Source organism: Lemur catta, chromosome 1 (assembly GCF_020740605.2).
Source record: "Lemur catta isolate mLemCat1 chromosome 1, mLemCat1.pri, whole genome shotgun sequence".
Lineage (NCBI taxonomy): Eukaryota > Metazoa > Chordata > Mammalia > Primates > Lemuridae > Lemur > Lemur catta.
The window spans coordinates 12,563,760-12,591,040 of record NC_059128.1 but is presented as its reverse complement, the minus strand read 5'-3'; the positions used below and the strand labels follow the sequence as shown (position 1 = coordinate 12,591,040).

The 27,281-nt window shown below is 40.5% G+C and overlaps 1 protein-coding gene across 3 annotated transcripts in view; it reads right to left on the bottom strand.

Moving 5' to 3' along the window:
* TTC7B (tetratricopeptide repeat domain 7B) overlaps positions 1–27,281 on the bottom strand; it is a 240,934-nt gene that overhangs the window by 136,023 nt on the left and 77,630 nt on the right. For all 3 annotated transcript variants that reach the window (XM_045562019.1, XM_045562029.1, XM_045562038.1), the window contains one exon: positions 4,750–4,828. In XM_045562019.1, coding sequence (XP_045417975.1) covers positions 4,750–4,828 — 79 coding nt within the window. The remainder of the gene's footprint in view (positions 1–4,749; positions 4,829–27,281) is intronic.

The following is a 27,281-nucleotide window of genomic DNA, read 5'->3' as shown; positions in this document are numbered from 1 at the left end:
ATTTGGTCATTAAATGCACTTTTTGTGTATTTTTTAAAATTTATGGTAAAATTTTCGTAATACAAAATTCACCATTTTAACCATTTTATTTTATTTTATTTTATTTTTGAGATAGGGTCTCACTCTGTTGCCCAGGCTAAAGTGCAGTGGCATCATCACAGCTAACTGCAACCTTAAGCTCCTGGGCTCAAGCGATCCTCCTGCCTCCAAGTAGCTGGGGCTATACAAGTGCACCACCATGCCCAGATAATTTTTCTATTTTTCGTAGAGACAGGGTCTCACTATGTTGCTCAGGCTGTTTAACTGTTTTGTTTTTGTTTTTAATTTTTTTTATTTCAGAATATTATAGGGGTACAAATGCTTTGGTCACATAAATTGCCTTTACACTGCCCGAGTCAAAGTTACAAGCGTGCCCATCCCCTGGACAGCGAGCACAACACCCATTAGGTCTGAATTTTCCCGTCCCCTCCTCCCCCCTCCCACCTGCCTGGTCCCCAATGAGTGTTACTTCCATGTGTGCACATAACTGTTGATCAATTAATACCAATTTAATGATGAGTACATGTGGTGTTTGTTTTTCCATTCTTACGATACTTCACTTAGAAGAATGGGCTCCAGTTCCATCGAGGTTAATATAAGAGGTATTAGTTCACCATTTTTTTTATGGCACATTAGTACTCCAAGGTATACACATACCACATTTCATTAATCCACTTACGTATTGATGGGTACTTAGGTTGTTCATATATCTTTGCAATTGTGAATTGTGCTGCTATAAACATTCAAGTGCAGATATCTTTTTTATAAAATGTCTTTTTTCCTTTGGGTAAATACCCAGTAATGGGATTGCTGAATCAAATGGTAGTTCTACTTTTAGTTCTTTGAGGTATCCCCATACTACTTTCCATAAAGGTTGCACTAGTTTGCAGTCCTACCAGCAGTGTATGAGTGTTCCTATCTCTTCACATCCATGCCAACATTTGTTGTTTTGGGACTTTTTAATAAAATCCATTCTCACTGGAGTTAAGTGATATCTCATTGTGGTTTTAATTTACCAGCTGGCATTTCCCTGATGATAAGAGATGTTGAGCATTTTTTCATATGTTTGTTGGCCATTAGTCTATCTTCTTTTGAAATGGATAACACACTTAAACCTAAGGCATGAAACCATAAGAATTCTAGAATAAGATGCTGGAAAAATTTTCATAGACATCAGCTTTGGCAAAGAATTTATGAAGAAGACCCCAAAAGCAATCACAGCAACAATAATAATAAATAAATGGGACCTGATCAAATTAAAAAGCTTCTACACAGCCAAGGAAACAATCATTAGCGTGAATAGACAACCTAACAGAATGGGAGAAAATATTTGCATACTATACATCCTATAAAGGGCCGATAACTAGAATCTATAAAAAAAACTCAGGCAAATTGGCAAGAAAAAAGTCAAACAACCCCATTAAAAAGTGGGCAAAGGTCATGAACAGATATTGTTTAACCGTTTTAAAGTGTACAATCCAACAGCATTTGGTACATTCACAATGTTGTATAACCATCACCACTATCTAGTTCCAGAACATTTTCATCACCCCCCCAAAAAACTCCACACCCTTTAAGCAATCATTCCCTACTCCCCTTCCTCCCAGACCCTGTGAACAACTAATAAGCCTTCTATGTCTATGGATTTGCCTATTTTGGACATTTTGTATAAATGAAATTTTACAATATGGGTCTTTTTGTGACTGGCTTCCTTTACTCAGCATGATGTTTTCGGGTTCATCCATATTGTGCATGTATCAGTACTTGATTCCCTTTATGGCTAAATGAAACTCCACTGCATGGATAGACAACATTGTGTATACTCATTCATCAGTTCATAGACATTTGGTCTCCACCTTTTGGGTATCATAAATAGTGCTGCTATTAACATTCACATGTAAGTTTTTGTTTGACCACCTGTTTTAAATTCTTTGGGGTATATAACTAGGGGTGCAATTACTGTAAATGTATTTTTTAATCCTTCTCCGCTATGGTCCAGATAGAATTTACTAAGTAAGTTTTCCATCTCATAAGAATATCATAAATTTGTAATTATCAGTAAATATTAAAAGAATCATAGATATTAAGACTGATGGAAACACTGTCTTATGAATGGCATTATCTGGAGAAACTTTCTGATGTCCAGTGTAAACCAAGACACCAGTGAATAAGACCAAGAAAGTGCTTCTCAACTAGGGTGGGAAAGAATGACATGTGGAAACTTCAGAACACACAGATTCTCAGGCCCTGTTCCAGACCTACTCTGTTGGAATTTCTGAGGTTGAGCATAGAGATATGTATTTGTTTAAAGTTCTTCAGATAATTCTGATGCACATCTTTGGTTAAGCACTCAAGGAATCAGAAACAGCTTAACTTAGGTCACTTGAAGATCATCAGCTGAGATCAAAAAGGCACACGTGTACCTCGGTGTGACACAAAGTGGGTAGCATCTTCCCTCCTGTTTACAGTAACCAGTCAGCAGCTCCAGTCTGCCCGGACGTTCTGTAGGAGCCTCATCACTAGCCTTCTCAGAAACAAACATTGACACGAACCCCTTCCTTCCTTCCTAACACATCTCTATTCAGAATCCTGCCTATTTTTAAAAGTTAAAATCTACGGATTTGAAAATTATAAGCCTTAGGCAACAATGGAGGATATTCTCTAATTTGGTAAAATAATGTTGAAGTCAGCGGTAAGCAGATTCCTGAGGTGTATTTAGTGTACTCACACCTTTTAATGGGGAAAAAACATTTACTTCCTTAATCAAATATATATATTTGAGAGTCAACAATAGGAACAAATGTTCCATATTTAACCAATTTTGAAAGATTGGCCTTTTTAGTATACTTTTAAAACAATTATGAAAGCACCTGCCAATTTAATCTGTTACTTTCATCATGCTTCCATATCTTAGAAGAAACTATTCATACTGACCAGTTGAGAAGTTTTATGAAATGTTGGGAGTAGGTCAATTTGAGAGAAAAGACAGCTGGCAACAATTTTTATCCATGTTCTTGCAGGTTCTTTTGTCTTGAAAAACCCTAAAAATCTAAATGTTTTGTTTGAACTTTTTAAGACATCTATAAATCACATCAATATATAAATAAATATTAAGGGCCAAGTGAGTTCTTAGTGGTGGGGCAGGGTGTGTGTGTGTGTGTGTGTGTGTGTGTGTCTGTGTCTGTGAAGTTGCTCATATTGTCTCACTCCCATAATTCTAGAAAAGCCTCCTGCTTAGTCATGGGGCCCCACAATTTGTATATCTACCTCCTAAAACTCTGAAGACAGCAAAATGAAGTTAATGCCCTCATTTCCTGTAACATGAATCTCTTAGCCTTGCCCAGCTGAACAATTCCCCACAGTGATTAAAGGATTGATGATAAAGAGAGGACAACAGCATGGAAGACAAAAGACAAAAGAAATTGCAATCTTACATGGGGGTGCTACATCAATTGTGACATGTGACATTTGCTTAGCTTCTAATAAGCAAGCACCAGGCCTTCACCCAAACACCAAGTGGCTATGGCTCTACATGGTAAGCTGCAGAGGTATAATTAATGAACCTCCTTAGATAGGAAAGTGAAAGGATTAAAAAGGAAGGGAGAGATTTCAAGTCAACAGGAGAGCCAAGCTGCTAATCAACCGGTTAACCTAACTATCTTTTATATTTGTCTTCTAAGTTTTACAGTCAACATAACTGGCCAAGCAACTAGTTCCCGTCAGGATCTAATCTGCATTGCTCTGTGTGGGTTTTGGTATGAATTATAAGCAAACAGCCAATTCCATCAACACACTGGCATCCAGGAGGGCCCACAGTCTACCTGCCCTACACGCTGCACTACTTATGTTTCAGGAGAGAGCACTGCCAACAAGCACATGAAAAGATGCTCAACATCATTAGCCATCAGGGAAGGGCAAATCAAAACACACCGAGATATCACTGCATGCCCACTAGGATGGCTACAACTAAAAAGATAACAAGTGCTGGCAAGGATGTGAAGGAATTGGAACCTTCGGAACTGCTGGTGGGAATGTAAGATGGTGCAGCCACTTTGGAAAACAGTCTGGCAGGTCCTCAAAATGTTAAACACAGAGTCACCATATGACCTAGTAATTCCACTTCTAGGCCTACATCCAAGAGAAAAGAACACGTATGTCCACATAAAAACTTGCACATGAACATTCCTAGGAGCATTATTCATAATAGCCCCAAAGTGGAAACAACCCAATGTCCATCAACTGATGAATGGATAAGTCAATGTGATATGTCCACACAATGGAATATTATTTGGCAATAAAAAGGAAAGAAATACTGATACGTGCTGCAACATGGAGGAACCTTGAATGCATTGTGATAAGTGAAGGAAGCCACAAAAAGACCACATATTATATAATTCCATTTATGTAAAATGTCCAAAACAGACAAATCCATAGAAACAGAAAGTATTAAATAAATCAGCAGTTGCCAGGGGCTAGAGGAAGGGGAAAATGGGGATTGACTACTAATGAGTATAGCTTCTTTTGATTAAAATGTTCTGAAATTAAATATCAGTGATAGCTAGAGAACTCTGCGAATATGTTAAAAACTATTGAATCGTATGCTTTAAATGGGTTAATTACTATTTATATATTAATATAAAAACATACAAATGTAAACATAGATGAGACAAGCACTGTGCTGGCCTCAAACAAGTCACTGGTCACACTTACCATTCGCAGGTTTTGAGTTGTTCTCGTTTCAACTGCTCTGAGAAGCTCTCTAAATCTTCCGACTCCTCTTGTTAAGTTCCTGTGTGCACACAGAATTTGACAGAGTTTCTATCTGGCACATATTCATATTAAATATTTTATATGCATATTTCAACCCATTTTGTCTACCTAAAATCTGTTGGCTGGATTTTAAGCATACAGTTATTCTGCACATCGATCCATCTTTGGTCAACTCTGAAAAATATGACCTAAGATGGTTGGTCTTTTGTGCTTTCTAACCCCCACCAAATTTTCTGAAATAAAAATCTGAAAATCAGTTCTGAGGCCAATAAATAAAAAAAAAATCAAGCCCTCTTACAAGAGTCTACCTTCAAACTTAGAATGGCTCTGCAGAGTGGGGGTGAAGTCCATATTTTCATTTAAAAGGTAGGTGTCAACAATGGGGCAAAAGGGTACAGGAATATCAGTAAAGCATCATATGTAACGTGGGTAAAAGCTTCTTGTTGCAATTTTTACAGGCAGGACAAAGAAAGATAAAAGGTATGAAAAACCAGGGACTTCACCAAGCAACCACTCTGCATCTTTGAGAACATAAATCACTGTCCAGTAAATTCGTCAAACCAACTTCTCTGAACCCTGCACTGACAACAAGAAGCAACGGGTCAGAGGCCTGTTTTGAGAGCGAGTGTGACGACTGGAACCCGAGCTTCCTGAGTGTGATCACAACACATCTCACCTCACTGCCCCACACACCCCACAGAGACCTGTTTGAGTGACATATTTCATTAAGGCACAAATAATGCTTTAGTAACATCCTGGTCAATATATTCAAGCCTCACTTGTTGTCCTCTCTGAAAACTGTGCCCGGCCGGTTGAGCTGGGAACGCTTTCCAGCTGGTCCCTTTACATTGAGTGCTGCCACCACCTATGACATAACTTGGTGATATTTATAACCTGCTCATTAGAACACATCTCATCTTTCCAAAAAGCCACAGAGCAGGTCAGCCGGTGCAAACCTGTCAGCCTCTGCAGGCTGTGGCAGATGCTCTAGGTATTTGGCTTTCTTCTTGGATGACATTTCAAATCATGCAAAGGTATTAAATCAAGCTGAATGTGGGTTCTGCAAGTTACAAGCACTCACGAGGGCTATTAACTCGTATCTCATACCTGCACAACATCCCAGGGCTCTCATTCACAACAATGGCCCGAGAACTTTAAGATAATGGTTTATTGGCATAGGTATATAAATACTCCCATATTCCTCTCACCCACACATATCAGATAATATCAGATCAGAAGCTTTATGGCAGCATAAAAAGATAAGCTTGTGCTCAGCTTCCAAGCAGCACTAAAGGAAATCTAACAGGGACATGAATAAAAATTAGGCAACAGGCCCAGGGATGCGCCATCTACTCTGCTTTCTTCTTCGTTTGTTTTTATGCGATCCATGGTCACAGGCAACAAAGTGCATTTGCTTTGGACTGAAGCTTAGTTCTCTTAAGTAACATGGAGGGAAGGAAATAGCTACAGCTAAAAAAGGCCTGGGTATGGATATGGTAGTCTAATTTTATTCCAGAATCACTAATTAAGCTCCTACTATGCACAAAAGGAAAGTTATTTCCTTTTTCACATGTATTTTTCACGCTCCTACTTTGCACTGTATGAAATAAGCATTTCGCTGAGGAAACATAATTGAAGACCCTCATAGAAAAGGATGATTTACTAGGGTGAAAATTAGGTCTTGAATGAGCAGTATCAAATCTAAACATCATACCCCGGGGAAGGCTGCAAATAAGAATTGGTCATTCAGAATGCCTCCTATGCCCTCCTTGCAGAATGAGCTACTTAGATAGTTACAGAAGCACAGAATTTTCTAGCTATAAATGATGCAACACAAGCTGGTTCACTATGACACAGAAGTGAAAGGGCTTGCTCGGGCTCACAAACCCAGGGAGAGAGTGAGCTGGGAGCTTTCTACCATATTCTATTACCTCCCTGGGTAAATGAGAGCTTGAAAACAGAAGTGTAACTCTAGAGGAAAGAACAAAATACGAATCCAAGAGCTCAGGTCTGTGTTTTGCACCATTAATATGCAAATTACTTAATATATTTATAACATCAATTCTGTGTGCTCCAGTGATGACAGCTAGTGAGATCTTCCTAGGTACTGGTTCAAAACCGGAAAGAAAATCCGCTGGCCCAGGTGAAGCCCAGCGTCTGAGGGTAATGCCCTCGGCTGCCTAAGGAGAGAAACGACGGACAGGGAAATTCAATTCCCCCTTAAGGTGCACGACGGCTTCTCCCATGCAGGACCGAGGCCCTCTGGTGGAGAAACAGAGGAAGTCTTCCCGGCTGAAGGTGCCACACACAGGATGAGGCAAAACCCGCAACCCGGTGCGTATTTCCAACTCGGCCTTTGAAGCCAGTATGAGTTTTTCTCAAACTGTTTACAGTTTATTCTTGGAAAGAGTTTAGGATTCAGAATCAAATTCTTCTTCAAGCTGGGAAGAATCCTGCTCGTAAACAAAGAATCCACAATAACCGCAGAGGGAGAAGGCCCCCAGGCTGTGGCCTATTCAAATGACGGTGGCCCCAGGGAAGGACAGCTATGTGCTGATCCCGCCCAACCACAGCACAACCTGACAGCACAATCTGACAGCAAGGAAAGGACTGGGGGTGAAACACTGCACATTTTAAGGTGCCCCAAATGCAAAGACATACAATTCTCAGCAAGTCCTATACGAATCAAACATTTTTTAATCACATAATTTTATTCAACTGAGCACTTCCACTGTTACCATGAGAGCAAGGAAAAATTTGTTTTAAGCCACAAGGATAATCACGATAGAAAGGAACGAAAAATGGAAATTAATTTGCATGAATTATATTCCAAATGCTGTGAGATAACCCAATTTGAGGGGAGTAAACAAAACCCACGATTGCCTTCATATCTCTAAACTATGTTTATTCTTAACATGTCGAGATCCATTAAATATCTAGAATGAACGGTTGCTTAAAATCCCTGCTCCAAAATGAAGACAAGAGAGCCAAGGGAATCTCCCCGGTTTTGAGGGTTTCCACAGACCCTTGACATTAGGTCATTTATTCCATTTCAACACCCTTGACTAAGAGAGTACAATGATGTCAGAATTCATTACGGTAAACTATTCTCAAAACAAATGTTCTTGCCAGCATTTGAGCAGCGGGCTCTCTGGCGAGCTGTCAGAACTCGGGGTTCATCTCCTGCCTTTGCTTTGGCAAGCTTCCCGAGCTCGGTGCACGGCTCTCCACGTGGAATGGATCCCACAGCCCCGCTATTACCAAGGAGCAGAGGGCCCGCCAGTCCCCGGAGCACGAGCTGCTTGTTGAACCTGTCACACAGGCAAAACCCTGCTTTCGCTCACCAGTGTCACTGTCTGTCCCCAACCCAGCAGGGAGAGCTCAGGCCAGTGTCCCACAGCCTTGGTCTTCTTCAGACCCCGTCTCCCCTTTGGCAGGAAAGCCTACCACTTTCCACAGGGACATATTCTGCTCTTCCCTTGACCTACTTCCATTTTTCCTTCTCTCCTCCCTTTTCTTTTCATCCTCCTGCTGCTGAACCTCCTCCTGACCAGGGCTTCTTTGCTGGCCCTTAGGTCAGCACAAAAGCATTCCTGACAACCAGCGCTGGCCCCCACAGGCCGTCAGGACACCCAGGGAGGGCGGTGACGCTCCAGCACTTGCCCTCCTTCCTGACCCTCCCTCCTGCCCATGGCTGCAGTTCCTGCTCCGGCCCTGCCGCAGCGTTTTCCTAGGCTGGGCTCTGAAACGTACATTCCTACCTACAGGCTCCCAGCTGCGCCTGGTTTTGTCCTGTCCTGTTTGACAACTCTGAACAATATTCTCAGCTCTTTAGTATTGTCACCTGTCCCTCTGTACTATCAAACCAAGGGAGAAATGTATAAGGGAGGGAAGCCTGAGCTCCAGAATCAAAATGGAAAACCAAGGCTGGGAGAAACTCAGGACTTGAGAACCATTTCAGCTTGTGAGGGGTGGAACTTCAATGCCAGCACAATGCGACTTTTTATTTCTCCTTTGATTTCTTGGGAGTTGGGTGGGAAAAGACAATTCCTCCCTTTAACTTGTCCTTCCAAATTATCTTCTGACCTCAAAGTTTGACCCAGGCCAACAAAACACTTAAAATCAGTAGCGCCTGTCATTATCATGCAAACATCACATGAGTGATGTGAATAAAAGACTTTTTCTAGTGGATGTCAAGTTCTTGGGTAATGAGGGAAAAGTACCCCTGCTAGAGTATATTCGGTATTTTTTCTCCTCTGTGACTAAGAATTTTGTAACTAAAGATCACTTACACGTTAACACAATAGATCTCTTATAGCAAAGAAATCATTTGCCTTTTTCCATGTTTTTTCTTACCAACTAGTACTTATGAAACTCTTAAGCAGTAGGTTATTTCAACAATTATCGAGCAATGTTTCATATCAGGTTCCGGGCTGGTCCCTGAGGACTCGCTGGTGAACGAGGGGTACCACCCCTGCCTCAGAGAGCTTAGATGGAGTCACATCCCCCACAAGAATGTGTGCGCCTCCAAGACAGAAACCTTGGTTTTTCTCACTGACATGATCCAAGGCTCTCAAATAGAGCTTGGCACACAGGAAGTGCTCAATGAATATGTGCTGAGTGAATGAAAGTCAGAACCATCGTGAGCTGAACGAACCAAGACCACAAGGGGATATATTTTCCACCTGTTTCTTGTCTCCTTTCTCACTGAGCAGGGACCATCAGGCAGCAAAGCCTGGTACTCTCCTACCTACGATGTCTCATACACCCTCAGGGGCTTTCCTTGTAGCGTGGGGACCTGGGGGAGCAGCACTCCTGTACGAAGTGACAAGCCAGCCTTCTAGAGAGCTGTGTGGATTTTGAGGTTTTTAAAACAACTTTCCAGGTGTTTCAGGACAACTTCCCCGCCCTGTGCCTTCACACACACTCCTCTCTGTCTGGCGGGTCCCAGGGAACTCTAAGTCAACCTGCAAGACCAGGACCAAGGCCAGCCTCGGGAAACTTTTCCTGGCTTCCGCAGGAAGCGACAGGCACCGCTTCCTGGGTGCTCCCAAACTCGGCGTGCATTTTCAGCCTGAACAGCACTTACCACACTGAGTTTCATTTGAACTTATATCTGCACGCCAGCCAAACTGCAATCGTCTTGAGGGCAAACGCCCTCTTTGTACCCACCTCTCCTTGTTCACAGAGCCACCTAGGTATCCGTGCCACTTAAAAAGCTGAGTATACCCAAAAAGAAAGAAAAGATTGAACATAATCTTATATTCTAAAATCCCTTTCCGCATCTTCTTGCTGAAAAGAGTTTTCTTGATTACAAAGGGGACCAGAAGCTACTTCTTACATTATGAAATACAGCCCATCAGGATTCTGGACAGTGTCAACACTTGTAACCCTAGAAAACCAGAAATATGCCATGTATCTTCTAGGTCAACTGTTTTCAGTTCTCAGGCTTCAGAATGGCTTCCCTTTCATTTACGTAACCCGCAGTATCACCTATTTTGAAAAAGTCTGAAATAAAAACCAGATATCCAGAGCTGGACAGTGGGAGAAGAGAAAGACATCCTTCACAGTCCAGAAGGACGCTCTGGCCAGCTGTCAGGGAGCTGCCTCGCCCGGAATGGACTCCAGCTTCTCCCCCTGCACAGCCCTCCCCTCGTATCCAGTGACATGCCTTTGTGAAGACAGATGGCTCGCTGCAGTCAGGGGCCAGGGATCAAACCCACAACCTTGGCCTCGTTAGCAAAGGACTCTGAGCAACAGAGCGAGCCAGCTGCAGCCTAGATATAGTGACGGAGGGTGTGACAACCATCCACACTGGGATGCGAACAAGCAGGCGAAGCTTCCGGATGTCTCATTTCAAACCTAATGAGAGTTGTACTAGGCTTAACAACATTTTTTGGACTACCTCAGCAACTAAGGCTTCCTCGTGACAAAAGCAGAGTAAATTATACATTCGGTCAGCCAGCCAGGCAGCAAACGGTACTACACTGAGGAGGAGTGTGCACCAGGCAGTGTATCAGGCCCCAGGGACACAAAGTCAAGTGAGTCACAGAGAACAGCTTCTCGGAGTTCATATTTATGGATCAGTAAACAAGTCCTTCAACATGGCGCACGAAAGGCCTATAAATGAAAGATGATGAGAGCTCAGGCAAAAGAACAACCCACCGTTCCACCTGCCCCTTTCCACTCCCCTGAACCCCGAGTCTCTGAGGAAATATGAACTATGGAAAGGCTTGTCCCATCTCATGTCCTTCTTTTCAACCTCTGGGAATGAGTCAAAGGGTATCAATCCTCTTTCCAAAACGAGAGAGAGAGAACAAACGTGCCTACTGTGCACTAGGAAAGAAGTCAGGCACAGCAAATGCAATAGTGAGTCACTCAACAAATGTGCTTCCTCATGTACTTGTATTTAATGATGTCCAGTTTAACCCTAGAAGGCCAACAGTAGCCATCACATACTTGGACTCCTCGGTCTAACAATACTTATAATAAACTAACCAGAACTTACCTATCGTAGAAGGATTGTGCTTCACAGTATTTACCTGGGAATCCATACACCTATCTATATACTTAAAGAGAAAAAACAGAGCTGTGGTTAAGGGTTCTGGAGCCAGACCACGTGGGTTCAAATCCAAGCTTCGTCACTTACTAATTGTTGATCTTGGACAAGTGTCTGTGCCTCAGTTTTCTAACCTATAAAATGAAAATAACACCCATGCCCACCTCGTTGATTTGTTGTAAGAATGAAACAAGTTAACACACGTAGGAAGTGCTTTTTAAGTATTTGCCATTATTGCTCCTATTATCCTCAAAACTCTGCCATTGTTCAAAAAACTTTTCAGATTCTGGAATCTACCTTCCAGTCAATTTATAGCACAAGAAAATCTGCTTTACTTCTTTGGAATCATTTAGTTTTGAAGGGGGAAAAAAAAAGACACTCCCCAGTTTGACTCATTCATCCACTTTGCTATTTACTGAAAGCCTGCCATGTCCCAGGACCTCCCCTGCCCAATTCCCAGGTTTGGCCCACAATGACAAAAGACAACAACTTATGTCAGATGAGGACAGTAAAAATCTCTTCCTCTGGGGCTCTGTGGGCACTCCTGGAAAATGATGCTGACATCTCCTAAGAGTGCTGGTGCCCTTGGCTGCAGGTTAGGGGCATGGACAGATGCAGCACCGATGTAGAGGGAACTGATGGTGTTGGCAAGTGAATCTTTACGGTTCTCTCTCACTCAGCACAGCCAGCATTTGGAGATTGTTCTTAATTAATTGAGAAGGGCCAGACCAAACTCAAAAATGTGAAATTGGGTGGTGAACTACCAAAGTTTGATGAGCCCATTATACAAAGCTGAAAAGAGAAAATCTCAGCAACAGCATAATTTACTTGCACAGGGGGAAGGTCTGCTCCAGACCTGGCCCAGGCTGGAAGACATGCACATCAAGCAGGGGGGAGCGGGAGGGGCTGGGGCGCCATCGGCCTACTCCGTAACTGCACAGAACACGGACGAGCACGAGGCCAATTTACTGTTCACTGCAAAAGTCAATGAAGGTGTAGAGGAAAGACAATCTGGAAGGTGGAAATGTTCTGCTGACAATATGACTTCATTAATCAATTCTAAGTGGCAAAGTTTTGGCCATGATGTTCACCCAGTCAATTCGGCTGTGGAGAAGAAAGGCAGAAAGGACATCGAGGGGAGGAAAGTCTTTCCAAACGTACCCCAAGGACTTGAGCTGAAAGTTCAAATGCAAGGATAAGAGTGCCATGTTCACTTCCATTTCAATTAGCAGGAAACAAGAGAAGTGCATTTCCAAAACAACTCTGGGGACATTTCAAAGCTACGACAAGTGAGAAAAAATCCAAGAGAATTCTTTGAAAGAAACAAAAACGGCTTTTATATGTACAGTGGTAAAATGGTTGTATGTGTAGAGTGTTCCAAATGGCTTCAGGAGCCAAGCAGATGGCAAAGGTGGGAGAAGAGACACCATGAGATAAGGGCAGTGGCACCATCAGGCCCTGCCCGCCTGCAGGTCTCCAGCTCAACCCATGCCAGGTAAATTCAACAGAGAAGGGAAGATCTTTGCCATTAAATTGGTAAATAAAAGCCTCTAATATTTTTCTTGGGGAAACAAAGCAGTACGACTGGGTTAGAGGCAGCATGGTGTTGTGTGGGATTTTCACACATCCTTGTGAGTCACGCCAGATAACTTGCTTAGGCCTGGGAAAGGCTAATAAGTTGAAGAAGGAGAAGAAGAACAGGGCAAAGGTTGAAAGTGATCATGAGAAGAAGGACAGGAAGGGAGAATGGAACGTGAGCCATCTGGAAACATGGCAAAGGGAACAAATACCAGATGTGGGCAGGTGCCATGGCTCATGCCTATAATCCTAGCACTCTGGGAGACCGAGGGAGGAGTTCGAGATGAGCCTGAGCAAGGGCGAGATCCTGTCTCGACAAAAAAAAATAGAAAACTTAGCTGGGTGTGGTGGTGCACATCTGTAGTTCCAGCTACTCGGGAGGCTGAGGCAGAAGGATCGCTTGAGCCTAGGAGTTTGAGGTTGCTGTGAGCTATGACCACACCACTGCACTCTAGCCAGGGCAATAGTGAGAGCTTTGTCTCAAAAACAACAAAACAACAAAACAAAAAAAACAGGTGCTAGGCATGCACTGAGAAGGGGAAGACCTGGCCAGCAGGCTTTACCTTGCCTTTTCCTTGTCTATAAAATGGGCCCAGTACCTACTTCCAACACCTGAGTGAGTTGGCACCTGAGAAACTCCTGACTCGGTGCTGAAAAACATGTCAGTCCGCCCATTCCCCTACCAGTTGCTACCTCCCACTGCCCACCACCTGGCCCTTCATTCCACACATTAATTCTAACATTTAGTGGGGAAAAGCCAAAAGCAGCCACAAAACAATGCAAAATCAGAACTGGTTTCTAGGATATACTATGTCAAAATTTTCTTCTCAATTGTGGTTTTGTACATGAGGAAACAGGCTCAGAAACATTAGGTAACATGTTCATGATCATACAGCCCACAAACAAAAGATGCGAACCCAAGCCCATCTGATTCCAGTACCCAGAAAAGTTGCAGATGATCTCTGTCCCGCAGAAGCCTGCAAACAGACTGGAAAATGGGACTGATTCCTATGACAAAAAGGAACGCAAGACAGAGACAGGAGAGGAGCGCGGGCCAGAGGAACTCCCTGTACCTGGACATACTGGGCTCCAAAGAAAGGGGTGGGGTCCATGGCCCCCCAGTGGGGGTGGATGACAAAGAGATAGGAGAGTTTCTGTTGAGTGGTCTGAGCCTCACAGCAGGAGCAAAACTTGGAAGTGAGATGGTGTCAGAGAAGGGGACTAACCTTGATAAGATGGTGATAATGCAGAAGTGGGTCTGTCTTCAAGTCATTAGGACAAGCTCCTAAAGTCAATTCTGCCCTCACCCAGCACCTCATTCCTCTCTTCCCAGTCCGGATTCACATGCGCTCAGATGGTGAGCTCGGGTTTACTCTTGCACTGTCTCTAGGAAAAAAGCTTTGCTAAGCATATTCACCGGGCAAATGATCTGTGAGAAGAATACTTAATTTGCTCAGGGGAATCAGCTATTTTCAAACCCCTCTAAGCCATCCAGAAGAGCTGCTATTTACTAATAAATCACTAATAAGATAATTAAAATTATTGTATTCTCTCATCAAGAAAGTCCCCCAGGACTCTGGGCTCCTTTAGGACAGAGACTGGGGCCCCACTGCAGCAGAGAACGAGACCCAGCTAGGATGAAATGAGATGTGACCGCTGCTCAGTAAATGTCAGCCATCACCTTCCGAGATGCCATTCTCCAACCCATTATTCTACGTGGTCTTCCCACAGACCTAGTGAGGTAGGCAGGAGTTCATGACCCACAACTGACAGAGAAGGAAACTGAGTCCCAGAGAGGAAAAGGGGGAGGCTCGCCCAACAGCTCCATGGGGGAGTGGCTGAGGCAAGACCTGACTCCTGGCCTCTTGGTTCTCAAGCAGGGACGACTCCTCCCCCACCCTCTGCTGGGCACTGTCCTATCCCATCTCTTATTGGATCCTTGTTTCTTTTTTAACCTTTTTATTGTATAAAATACAGATGCAGAAAGTTATATAAAACAGATATATGGCTTAGGGGATTTTTATAAGACAAACATCCTTGTAACTACCACCCAAGTTAAAAAAAAAGACCACTGCCATTCACCCCAATTTAACAGGCCCTTCCATCCAAAAGTAACAACCACCCTGACTTTTCTAGTAATTGTTTCATTACTCAAGTATGCATCCCTACACGTAGTTTAGTTATACCCCTTTTTTTAATTTGATGATTCTTTAAAATCTCTTACTGTATATATTCCCCATCTACCTCTCTTCTTTTTTTAAATTTTTAATTATTATGGGTAAACCTCCTTCTTTTCCTTATAATTAATCTGCTAAAGAATCTGAATTGTTTGACCTACAGAGTTTCCCACTGGCTAGAAAACTGCACACTCATGGTACCGTTCAAAATATTCCTCTGTTCTCTGTATTTCCTGCAGTTTGGCAGCTGGATCCCGAGGCTTGATCAATTCAGGTTCAGTCCCTCTGGCGACACGTTAGCAGTGGTGTGCTCTTGTTTTGACGTTAGCAGCCCTGATGCTCAATGCTTAGATGCATCAATCTCCTAAATGGTGAGATTCTAATTCTCTCACTGTATATTCCTTAATTACCTGGAATAATTTTATAAAGAGATGTTTTCCTTCATCTAATATTTGGCTTTCCAGTGGCTTAATACATACATCAAAATGTTTGATTCTTTCCATTCATTTGCTTAGCTTTCTAGATACTGAATTAGAACTCATGAATTTCAACATAGTTGACGAGTCTACTGCAATTTTTGTCCTTCTTGAAAATTCAGATTGTCCCATATTTGACCTGGGTCCTTTTAAAATGACTTAGAAGTCTTTGATAGTTTCCTCATTATCTAAATGTACGTACAGATGTTCCAGGCTCATCTTATACATTTCCTGTCCCAGAACTGAAACTGAGGTTTCTTTTATTGGAATGTGATATTTCAAGATCACAATCTAGGAGTTCGGGCTGTTCATTGCTAATGGATCAGTTACCATGACCAGAACATCTCCCCCTGACACATATATATGTGTGGATATATACACACACACACGTACACACATACCCAACCATCCATACACACACAAACACCTCAGATTTCATACTGATATTTCCAATTCAATCACTCAAATTCAGGACTACAATTTTCCCTAGACTACTTAAAATTCTGATTCTTAAGGACATAGGGGATATTAGAATATTCCATAACTATTCAGTTGCTTGATTCCATGTTATATGAGAAAGTTTCAGAATAACTATACTAATAATACCACCATCAATTATGATTACTGAAAAGTTATAAAAAACTTGTTTTCTGCATATGCAATCAGGATTTTTGTTCCATTTTTATTTACATACTATGTGTATTTCCATTTTGTACCATGTCTATTATGAGACATGCAAAGGAGCAGGAAAGTCTGATCAAAGCTCAGAAAAGTAACAGTCTATATGAACTCACTTCAAATGGGCACACATGTTGGATTTAGCATACAAAAGCTTCAAAGAAGCTATTATGAGTATGACCAAAAAATCAGCCAAAAGAATAAACTGGGAGGCATCGATTTACCAGACTTCAAGCTATACTATAAGGCTATAGTAACCAAAACAGTATGGTACTGGCACAAGAACAGAGACATAGACCAATGGAACAGAACTGAGAACGCACATATAAAACCACCTCATACAGCCATCTGATCTTTGACAAAGCAGACAAAAACATACACTGGGGAAAAGAATCCTTATTCAATAAATGGTACTAGGAAAATTGGATAGCCACAGGTAGAAGACTGAAACAGGATCCACACCTCTCACCTCTCACCAAAATCAATTCACAATGGGTAACAGACTTAAACCTAAGGCATAAAACCATAAGAATTGTAGAAGAAAATGTTGGAAAAACTCTTATAGACATCAGCCTAGGGAAAGAATTTATGAGGAAGACCCCAAAGACAATCATAGCAACAATAAAAATAAATGAATGGGAACTGATCAAATTAAAAAGCTTCTGCACAGCCAAAGAAACTATCATTAGAGCGAATAGACAACCTACAGAATGGGAGAAAATATTTGCTCTCTACACATCCGATAAAGGGCTGATAACTAGAATCTATTTAGAACTCAGAAAAATCACAAGAAAAAAATCAAACAACCCCATTAAAAAGTGGGCAAAGGACATAAACAGAAACTTTTCAAAAGAAGACAGACTAATGGCCAACAAACATATGAAAAAATGCTCAACATCTCTAATCATCAGGGAAATGCAAATCAAAACCACAATGAGATATTACTCACTAGAGATATTAACTCCAGTGAGAATGGCTTTTATTAAAAAGTTCCAAAACAACAAATGTTGACATGGATGTGGAGAGTTGGGAACACTCTTACACTGCTGGTGGGACTGCAAACTAGTACAACCTCTATGGAAATTAATATGGAGATACCTCAAAGAACTCAAAGTAGAACTACCATTTGATCTAGCAATTCCACTACTGGGTATTTACCCAAAGGGAAAAAAAGACATTCTATAAAAAAGACACCTGTACTTGGATGTTCATTGCAGCACAATTCACAATTGCAAAGATGTGGAAACAACCCAAGTGTCCATCAATACTTGAATGGATTAACAAAATATGGTATATGCACACCATGGAGCCATAAAAATGATGAACTAATACCATTGTACTATCCTGGATGGAGCTGGAGCTGGAGCCCATTCTTCTAGGTGAAGTATCATAACAATGGAAAAATAAGCACCACATGTACTCACTATTAAATTGGTACTAATTGATCAGCATTTATGTGCACATATAGAAGTAACATTCATAGGGCATTGGGCAGGTGGGAAGGCAAAGAGGGGGATGGGTAAATTCACACCTAATGGGTGCGGTGCATGATGTCTGTGGGTTGGACATGCTTGGAGCTCTGGGTGGTGCAAAGGCAATATATGTAATCAAAGCATTTGTACCTCCATAATATTCTGAAATAATAAAAAAAAACCTGTTTATACCCCCATAATACTCTGAAATTAGAAAAAGAAATACAAGGCCTCAAAAAAATTAATGGAAACTATGTTTAAAGATTAAAAGAAAGTAAGATGATAATAACTATTAATAAACAAACAGAAACTATAAAAATTAACCAAATGAAGATGACAGAGTTGAAAAGTACCATAACTAAAATGAAAAATTCCCTAAATGGGCTCAAAAGCAGCTATGAGATGACAGAAAAATCATTGAACTTAAAGACAGATGAATAAATAAAAATTATCTGATCCAAAGAGAGAAAAAAAGACCGAAAAGAAAATGAGCAGAGATATGTAATAAAACCACTCAAAGACGAAGACAAAAACAAAATCTTGAAAGCAACAACCCCCAAACAATCACCTACAGGGGAACAACAATAAGATAAACAGTGACTTTTCATTGGACACACGGGAAGATATACAGACATACTTTGTTTTATTGTATTTCACAGATACTATGTTTTTATAAACTGAAGGTTTGTGGCAACCCTGCAGTGAACAAGTCTATCAGCAGCATTTTTCCAACATTATGAGCTCACTTCGTGTATCTATGTCATATTTTAGTAATTCTTACAATATCTCAAACTTTTCCATTATTATTATACGTTATGGTGATCTGTGATCTGTGATCTTTGATGTCATCAGTGTAATTGCTTAGGGGCATCACAGACCATACCATATAAGACAGCAAACTTAACTGATAAATGTTGCATGTGTACTGACTACTCTACCAACTGACCATTCCCCATCTCTCTCCCCTCCTTTGGCCTCTCTATTCCCTGAGACACAACAATATAGGCCAATTAATAATCCTACAATAGCCTCTTAAGTGTTTAGGTGAGAGGAAGAGTCACATGTCTCTCAAAAGCTAGAGATGACTAAGTTTAGTGAGGAAGACATGTGCAAAGCTGAGCTGGGCTGTAAGCTATTAATAGGTCTCTTGTGCCAAACAGCCAAGTTGTAAATGCAAAGAAAAAGTTCTTTTTTTTTTTTTTTTTTTGCAGAATATGAAGGAGTGGGGGATTGTGGGCGGGGGGAGGCGGGGTGCTCAGTTGCCTTGTTTGTTTTTGTTGAGACGGAGTCTCACTCTGTTGCCCTGGGTAGAGTGCAATGGGGTCACTGTAGCTCACTGCAACCTCCAACTCCTGGGCTCTAAGTGATCCTTCTGCCTCAGCCTCCTGGGTAGCTGGGACTATAGGCACGCGCTGCAACGTCTGGCTGGATTTTTTTTTTTTCTTTCTTTTTGGTAGAGACAGGGCCTCACTCTTCCTCAGGCTGGTCTCAAACTCCTAAGCTCAAGCAAGCCTTGGCCTCCCAGAGTACTAGGATTACAAGCATGAGTCACAGGTGTGAGCCACCACGCCTGGCCCAAAGGAAAAGTTCTTGAAGGAAATCAAAAGAGCTACTCCAGTGAACACTCAAATGATAAGAAAGCAAAATAGCATTATTGCTGATAAGGAGAAAGTTTTAGTGGTCTAGATAGAAAAATCAAACCAGCCACAACATTCCTTTAAACCAAAGCCTCATCCAGAGCAAGGCCCTAACTCTTTTCAATTCTATGAAGGCTGAGAGAGGTGAGGAAGCTGCAGAAGAAAAGTTGGAAGCTGGCAGAGGTTGGTTCATGAGGTCCAAGGAAAGAAACCACGTGTATAACATACAAGTGCAAGGTGAAAAGCAAGTGCTGATGTAGAAGCTGCAGCAAGTTACCCAGAAGATCTAGTTAAAATCATTGATGACGCTGGATACACTAAACAACAGATTTTCAATGTAGATGGAATAGCCTTCTATTGGAAGAAAATGGCATCTAGGACCTTCATAGCTAGAGAGGAGAAGTCAATGCCTGGATTCAAAGCTTCAAAGGACAGGCTGACTCTCTTGTTAGGGGCTAGTTAGGGGACTCTGAATTGAAGCCAGTGCTCATTTACCATTCCAAAAATCCTAGCGCCCTTAAGAACTATGCTAAATCTACTCTGCCTGTGGTCTATAAATGGAACAATAAAGTTGGGCTGACAGCACATCTGTTTACAGCATGGTTCACTTACTATTTTAAGCCTAACTGTTGAGACCTACTGCTCAAAAAAAAATATTCTTTTCAAAATATTACTGCTCATTGACAATGCACCTGGTCACTCAAGAGCTCCAATGCAGATGTACAAGGAGATGAATGCTGTTTTTGTTCCTGCTAACACAACATCCATTCTGCAGCCCATGGATCAAGGAGTAATTTCGATTTTCAAGTCTTGTCATTTAAGAAATACATTTTGTAAGGCTATAGCTGCCCTAGATGGATCTGGGGCAAAGTAAATTGAGAACCTTCTGAAAAGGATTCACTATTCTAGATGCCACTAAGGACGTTCATGAGGCATGGGAGGTCAAAATAGAAACATTAATAGGAGTATGGAAGAAGTTGATTTCAGTTCTCATAGATGACTTTGAAGGTTTAAGACGTCAGTGGAGAAACTAAATGCAGATGTGGTGAAAACAGCAAGAGGATTATCATTAAAAGTAGACCTGAAGATGTGACTGAATTGCTGTAATCTCATGATAAAACTTGAAAAGATGAGGAGTTACTCTTACGAATGAGCAAAGAAAGTGGTTTCTTGAAATGGAATCTACTCCTGGTGAAGATGCTGTCAACATCGCAGAAAAGACAACAGAGCATTTAGAATATTACATAAACTTATTTGATAAAGCAGCAGCAGGGTTTGAGAGGGCTGACTTCAATTTTGAAAGAAGTTCTACTATGGGTAAAATGCTATTAAATAGCATTGCATGCTACTGGGAAATCTTTCATGAAAGGAAGAGTCAATTGATGTGCCAAACTCCACAGTTATTTTAGGAAATTGCCACAATGACTTCAACCTTCAGCAGTCACCACCCTGATCAGTCAGTATTCATCAACATTGAGGCAAGACCCTCTGCCAACAAAAAGATTACGACTTGCTGAAGGTTTAGGTGATTGTTAGCAGTTTTTTAGCAATAAAGTATTTTTAATTAAGGTATATACAGTGTTTTTTAAAAACATAACGCTATTGCATAGTTCATAGACCACAGTATACTGTAAGCATAACTTTTATAAATACTAGAAAACCAAAAAATTCACATGACTCCTTCAGACTACAAAGAAATGACACCAGAGGGTAATATGAATCCACAGATGCAAATTAATAATAGCCACAGAAATGTAAGTATGTGGGTAAATATAAAAGACTGTATAAACATTTTTATCTTCTTTTAATTTCCATAAAAAATAAAATTATATAAATGAAAAATTAGTATAATGCATTGTTTTGTTCCTAAAATAAAGATTTTAATAGCACAAAGAAGACAGGAGGAAGTGAAGCTATACTGGAGCAAAGTTACTATATTTTACTGTAATTAAGTCAGTATTAACTTGAAGTAGATTGTGATAGTTTAAGATGAATATTGTAATCCATCGAGAAACCACCAAAAAAATTTTTTTAAATGCACTTAAAAATTAATAGAGGAATTAAAATGGCATACAAATTTTTTTTTTACAAAAAAGAGGGTAGTAGAGGAAGAATAAAGAACCAAAGAAGACATGAGACATATATAGGAACAAAGAACAAAACAGCAGATGTAGATTCAAGCATATCAATAGCTGCATTAAATGGGTATGATTCAATACTCCATTAAACGGGCAAAAATGTTTACAGTAGATAAAAAAGCAGATACAACTATACATTATCTGTAAGGAGATACAAAGAGACACTTTAATTCAAAGACACAAATAGGTTGAAAGTAAAAGGATGAAAAACTATACTGCGTAAACAGTAACCATAAGAGAGGCAGAGTGGCTATATTAATGTCAGGTAAGATAGACTTTTAAGTCAAGAAATATCACTAGAGACAAGAGACATCTAACAAAACCCTATAGTTAACATCATGCGTAACGCTGAAAGACTGAATGCTTCCTCCCTAAGACCAAGAATAAGATAAGGATGTCTACTCTCACGGCTTCTATCCAACATTGCACTGAAGGTTCTTGACAGTGCAATAAGGCAGTAAGTAGAAATAAAACACATCCAGGATTGGAAAGGAGGAAGTAAAACTGTTTATATTCACAGATGACATGAGCTTATATGTAAAAATACTAAGTAATCTAATAAAATATTACAAGAACTAATTAATGAGATTAGCAAGGTGGCAGGATACAACATCCATATATAAAAACCAAAAGTTGTTCTATATGATTACAAGGAATAATCTGAAAATGAAATTATGAAAACAATCCCATTCACAATAGCTTAAAATGAATGAAATACTTAGGAATAAATTTAACAAAAAAATGCAAAAGCTATACACTAAAAGCTACAAAACATTTTTTGAGAAAAATAAAAGAAGATCTAAATAAATAGAGAGACATTGGATTGGAAGATTTGCTACTGTGAATATGGCAGTTCTACCCAAATTGATCTAACGATTTACTACAATCCTTATCAAAATCCTGGCAGGCTTTTTTGGGTATACATTGACAAGCTCATTCCAAAATTTATATGGAAATGACTAAAAATAGTCGGAATGATTTTGAAAAAATAGATCAATGAAAAAAAATAGAGACTCCAGAAATAAACCTTTATATTTATGTTCAATTAATTTATTTTTTACTAAAGTGTTCTAAAGTGTCAAGGCAATTCAATGGGAAATGAGCAGACTTTTCAACCAATGGTGTTTGGACAACTGGATATCTATATGCAAAAACAATAACTTAGACCCTTACCTCACAGCATAGGCAAATATTAACTGAAAATAGATTAGAGACCTATATGTAAAGGCTAAAACTATAAAACTTCTAGAATAAAACATAGGAGAAAAATCTTTGTAATCTTAGATAAGGCAAAATTTTCCTAGATATGACACTAAAAGGATGATCTGTAAAAGGAAAAATTGATAAATTGAACTTCATCAAAATGAAAAACTTTTCCTCTTTAAATGAAAAAAATGAAAATATAAGCCACAGACTGGTAAAAAATATTTACAAAACGTATCATATATCTGATAAAACACTTGTATCCAGAATACATAAAGAACTCCTACAGGATTGCTTGAGGCCAGGAGTTTAAGAGCAGCCTTGGCAACATAGCAAGATCCTGTCTCTACCAAAAAAATAAAAATAAAAAACACTTAACCAGCTGGCATGCACCTGTAGTCCTAGCTATTCAGAAGGTCAAGACAGGAGAATTACTTGAGCCCAGGAGTTTGAGGCTGCAGTAAGCTATGATCACACCAATGCACTCCAGCCTGGGTGACAAAGCAAGACTCTTTCTCTTAAAAAAAAAATGCCAGCAGTGTTGGTTCATGCCAGCAATCCTAGCATTTTGGGAGGCTGAGGTGGGGGGATTGCTTGAGGTCAGGAGTTTGAGATCAGCCTAGGCAATAGTAAGACCCCGTCTCTACAAAAAATAAAAAAATTAGCCAGATGCAATGGTGTGTGCCTGCAGTCCTAGCTACTCAGGAGGCTGAGGCAAGAGGATCACTTGAGCCCAGGAATTGGAGGCTGTAGAGCTATGATGACACCACTGTACTCTTGCCTGGGCAGCAGAGTGAGACTCTGTCTCAAAACAAAAACAAAAACAAACTCTTGCAACTCAATATTAAGACAGCCCAACTGAAAATAGGGCAAAAAATCTGAATAGGCATTTTCACCACAGAAGACATAAGAATACTAATGAGCACATGAGAAGCTTGTGAACATTATTAATCATCAGAAAAATGTAAATTAAAATCACAAGGAGATACTATTACAAACTTATTAAAATTGGCTCTAATTAAACTGATAATACCAAGTGTTAAAGGGAATGGTAATAAGAAACTGGGACCCTCATATATTGCTGGTGGGAATATAAAATGGTAGAGCCACTTTGGAAAATAATTGGCAGTTTCTTAAAAAGTTAAACATAAATTTAACCACATGACCCATCAATTCCACTCCTATGAATCTATCCAAGGGAAATGAAAATGTATGTCTACAGAAGTATTTGTACATGAATGTTCATAGCACCATTCCTCATGATAGCCAAAAAGTGGGAACAATCCAATGTGCATAATTGGTAAATGGATAAACAAAATGTAGTATATCTATGCAATATAAAAACTTCTCAGCAATAAGGAATGACCTACTGATACACGCTACATTGTGGGTGAACCTCAAAAACATTATGCTAAGTGAAGGAAACGAGACACAACGGACTACATAGTCCATGATTATATTTATGTAAAATTTCTAGAAAAGGCAAATCTAGAGAGACATAGAGCAGACAAGTGGTTGCCTGGGGCCAGGGATGGGAGTAGAGGCTGATTGAAAACAGGTATGATGAATTTTTTCAAGTGCTGGAAATGCTGTAAACCTGAATTGAAGATGATTGCACAGCTGTGTAAATTTATTAAAAACAGATGAACTGTATAATTATAACAGGTGGGTTTTTGATATATAAATTATACCTGAATAAAGCTGCTAAAAAATACACAGCAGCTTGCTTTATGCTAATGCCTGGCTATCTCCCAGTCCCCTGCTTTCATCTCTACCTTTTCATTCTTTTGGCTCTTATGTCACTTGATTGATTTTCATTCCACTCTCAGCAGTTTTTCATACCTGGAAAAGAGCCTAGGGGGTAGCGTCAAGCCTTCAAAAGGGCCTGCTCCAACCCCTTAGACAAAACCCCTCTCATTTTCAGCGGCTAATCTCAAACTGGCCAGACAAGCTTGCCAGTAAATACTTGGTGGCTATTTTAGGGTGTACTGCCTCCTTCTGCTTTCACACAAATACAAATAATACACCAGCCATGAGGCAACTGAGAGTTTGTCCCCATCAGCTTGTATTTTGGGGTTCATGAGGATATCCTGTCATCTAGTTTTGTTGTAAATGTTGTTCATGGGTTTTTGGTTTTGCTATCTAGTTACTGTGTCTTTTTTAGGTGGATATACGAGAGGACCCAAAAACTATGCTGTCACTGTTGCTACCATGTTCCCAGGTTTCTTAGCTGACAATTCTTGCCTGTCCCTCTGTGGGAGTTGAAATCCCTCTACTCTGTAGGGTTTTATTTATTTATCAAACCCTTAGACAGTGCTCACTGTGTGCTGGACATTGTTTAAGTGCATCACAATTACTCTCTTAATCAGCCCTATGAAGTAGGTAGTATTATTATCCCCAGTTACGGGTGAAGAAACTGTTAACTGAGAGAGGGTTAAGTAACTTGCCAAGGTCACACTGCCAGTAAACAGGAAAGCGAGGATTTGAACCCAGGCAGTTGGATCCAGAGTCAATGCTAGATCATGCTGCCTCTCACAAGCATAAAAGTGTATCTGGCCTTATAAATTCAGCACTCAACCATGACCACCACCCCACCTCATTTCCCCTAAAATCCCCATCAGATGGTAAATCTTACTTTTAAAGATCAAGTTCAAATGTCAATTTTTCTAAGAAACCTGATGAACTCAGCCAAGTAGTTAGTTACCTCCTCCTTCTTCCCCTCCCTTCTCCCCAGAACATCCCTTCATTATTGTGCTTTTCACAGGGTGTTATAATTATTTGCTGTGTTAAGGAAAAAATTATTTAATGACACTGTGTGAAAGCACGGTAAAGACTTCATTCGGGACCACAGTGATAGGTATAGGGACCACTGCCACGGAGTCTTGCAGTTGGAGAGAGGGATTGGGCTTAGCTCCAAATATAGCTTGGGCAAGTGGGGATTTACAGCCAAGGAACGGGGTGGGGGTAACTGGACAGAAAATTACTAACAGGGAGCATCACAGGCAGCAAGGATTCTGGCTAATCTAACAGGATTCTGGCTAAAGACAGGCCAGGTGATCAGACATCAGCTGGGGGATGGTGGAGGACACGGAACCCCATCAGATATCAAGGATGGAGGGTTCTCGATAAATTGACTTAGGTGTTTTTTTTTGTTTGTTTGTTTTTTTGCCAAAACTGGATTTCACAAGGAAGTGCACAGATGGGCCTAGCAGAAGATTCAGAAGACTGATTAAAGTTTGACCAAGCAAAGAACCTTTGTCAGGTCATCCTGGTTGTTCCCATAAGCCCAAAGAACACTTTCTATTCATCTTATATCCCCAGAGCTTACCCAGTAGGCTCTCAATAAACATTCATGGCATTCAGTAGACAACAGTTTTGAGCGTGTGTTTTTTTGTGTGGTTTTTTTTTTTGTTTGGTTTTTTTTTTTAACTTACTGGCTCAAAATGCACTTGAAAGCAATATAATTGCATTTTTTGAAAAAGTCTGTAATTCAGATTTTACTAATGAGTTTTTCTGGGTATTCTTCAGAAGAAAAACAGTTTCAGATTCTTCCTGGTATTTTAATCGCTTGTTTCCAATATGCAGGGATTGCTGCTTTTGATGCTAATTTGTCAGGGAGATTCAAAGGAGAACCAGCTACCACAACCCTCAGTCAACCGGCACAGAGACAGAGGATGCAAATTATGCCAAGGGAGGCAGAAGGAAGAAGAGCTAGCAGGAGAAGAAAGGTACCGCGTGTCTGTGCCAAACCTAGAGAACTGTCACCAAAAGGCACTTGTGAAAAAAAGCAAAAATTCAAACCTAAAATAGAGAAGAAGGTGGAAAAACCAAATGTCAATTAAAAAAATAATTCATTGATTTTTTTAAATCCTGTAATTTAATGTAGGAATTCCCTATGAGAACACACAATCATATTATAGATTTCCTTATTGGTGGACAGATCTATAGCAGACACTGCCATACAAATATAAAGGTAGGTAACTGTGATAAAATTTATAGCCCCGCTCATTTTCAATAGAATGCTCTAGCAGAAGAAAAGTCATAAATTCTCCCAAGATGTCTCAGTCATTTTCTGGGCTTTAGCTCAATCCCTCTCTGCAATTTTCTCTAAGAGTTGACTAAAAATATCTCTGCAAAAAAAGAATGGAGAGAAAAAGAATGATTTTAAAAAAACAAGTAGGAAATATCCCTTGAAAAAAGCTGGGGCCTCCACCCCCCACCCCACCTTTGTGTAAAATATTAATGCATTTGACACCTAAACCAGGGAAGGGAAAAAGCAGGTTCATGAGCTCTGCTCTGGGCAAGGGCAGAACAGGGATGCCGCCACGTGCTTCCCCAGCCTCGCCTTCCCAGCCGCCCTGCTACCCAGGCAGATCCATCTGGACCCACTCCGTGATCACCAAGACAGCTCCCCTCAGTCTGACAGGCTCAGAGGGGGTGAGATTTGGCTTCCTTCTTGATCAGACAGGATGTGAATTCCTCTTTCCCAACATACATGTGTCATTTCAACGGTCTGCCCTTGAGGCGTTGCCTACAAAGGCCACACTCAAACAC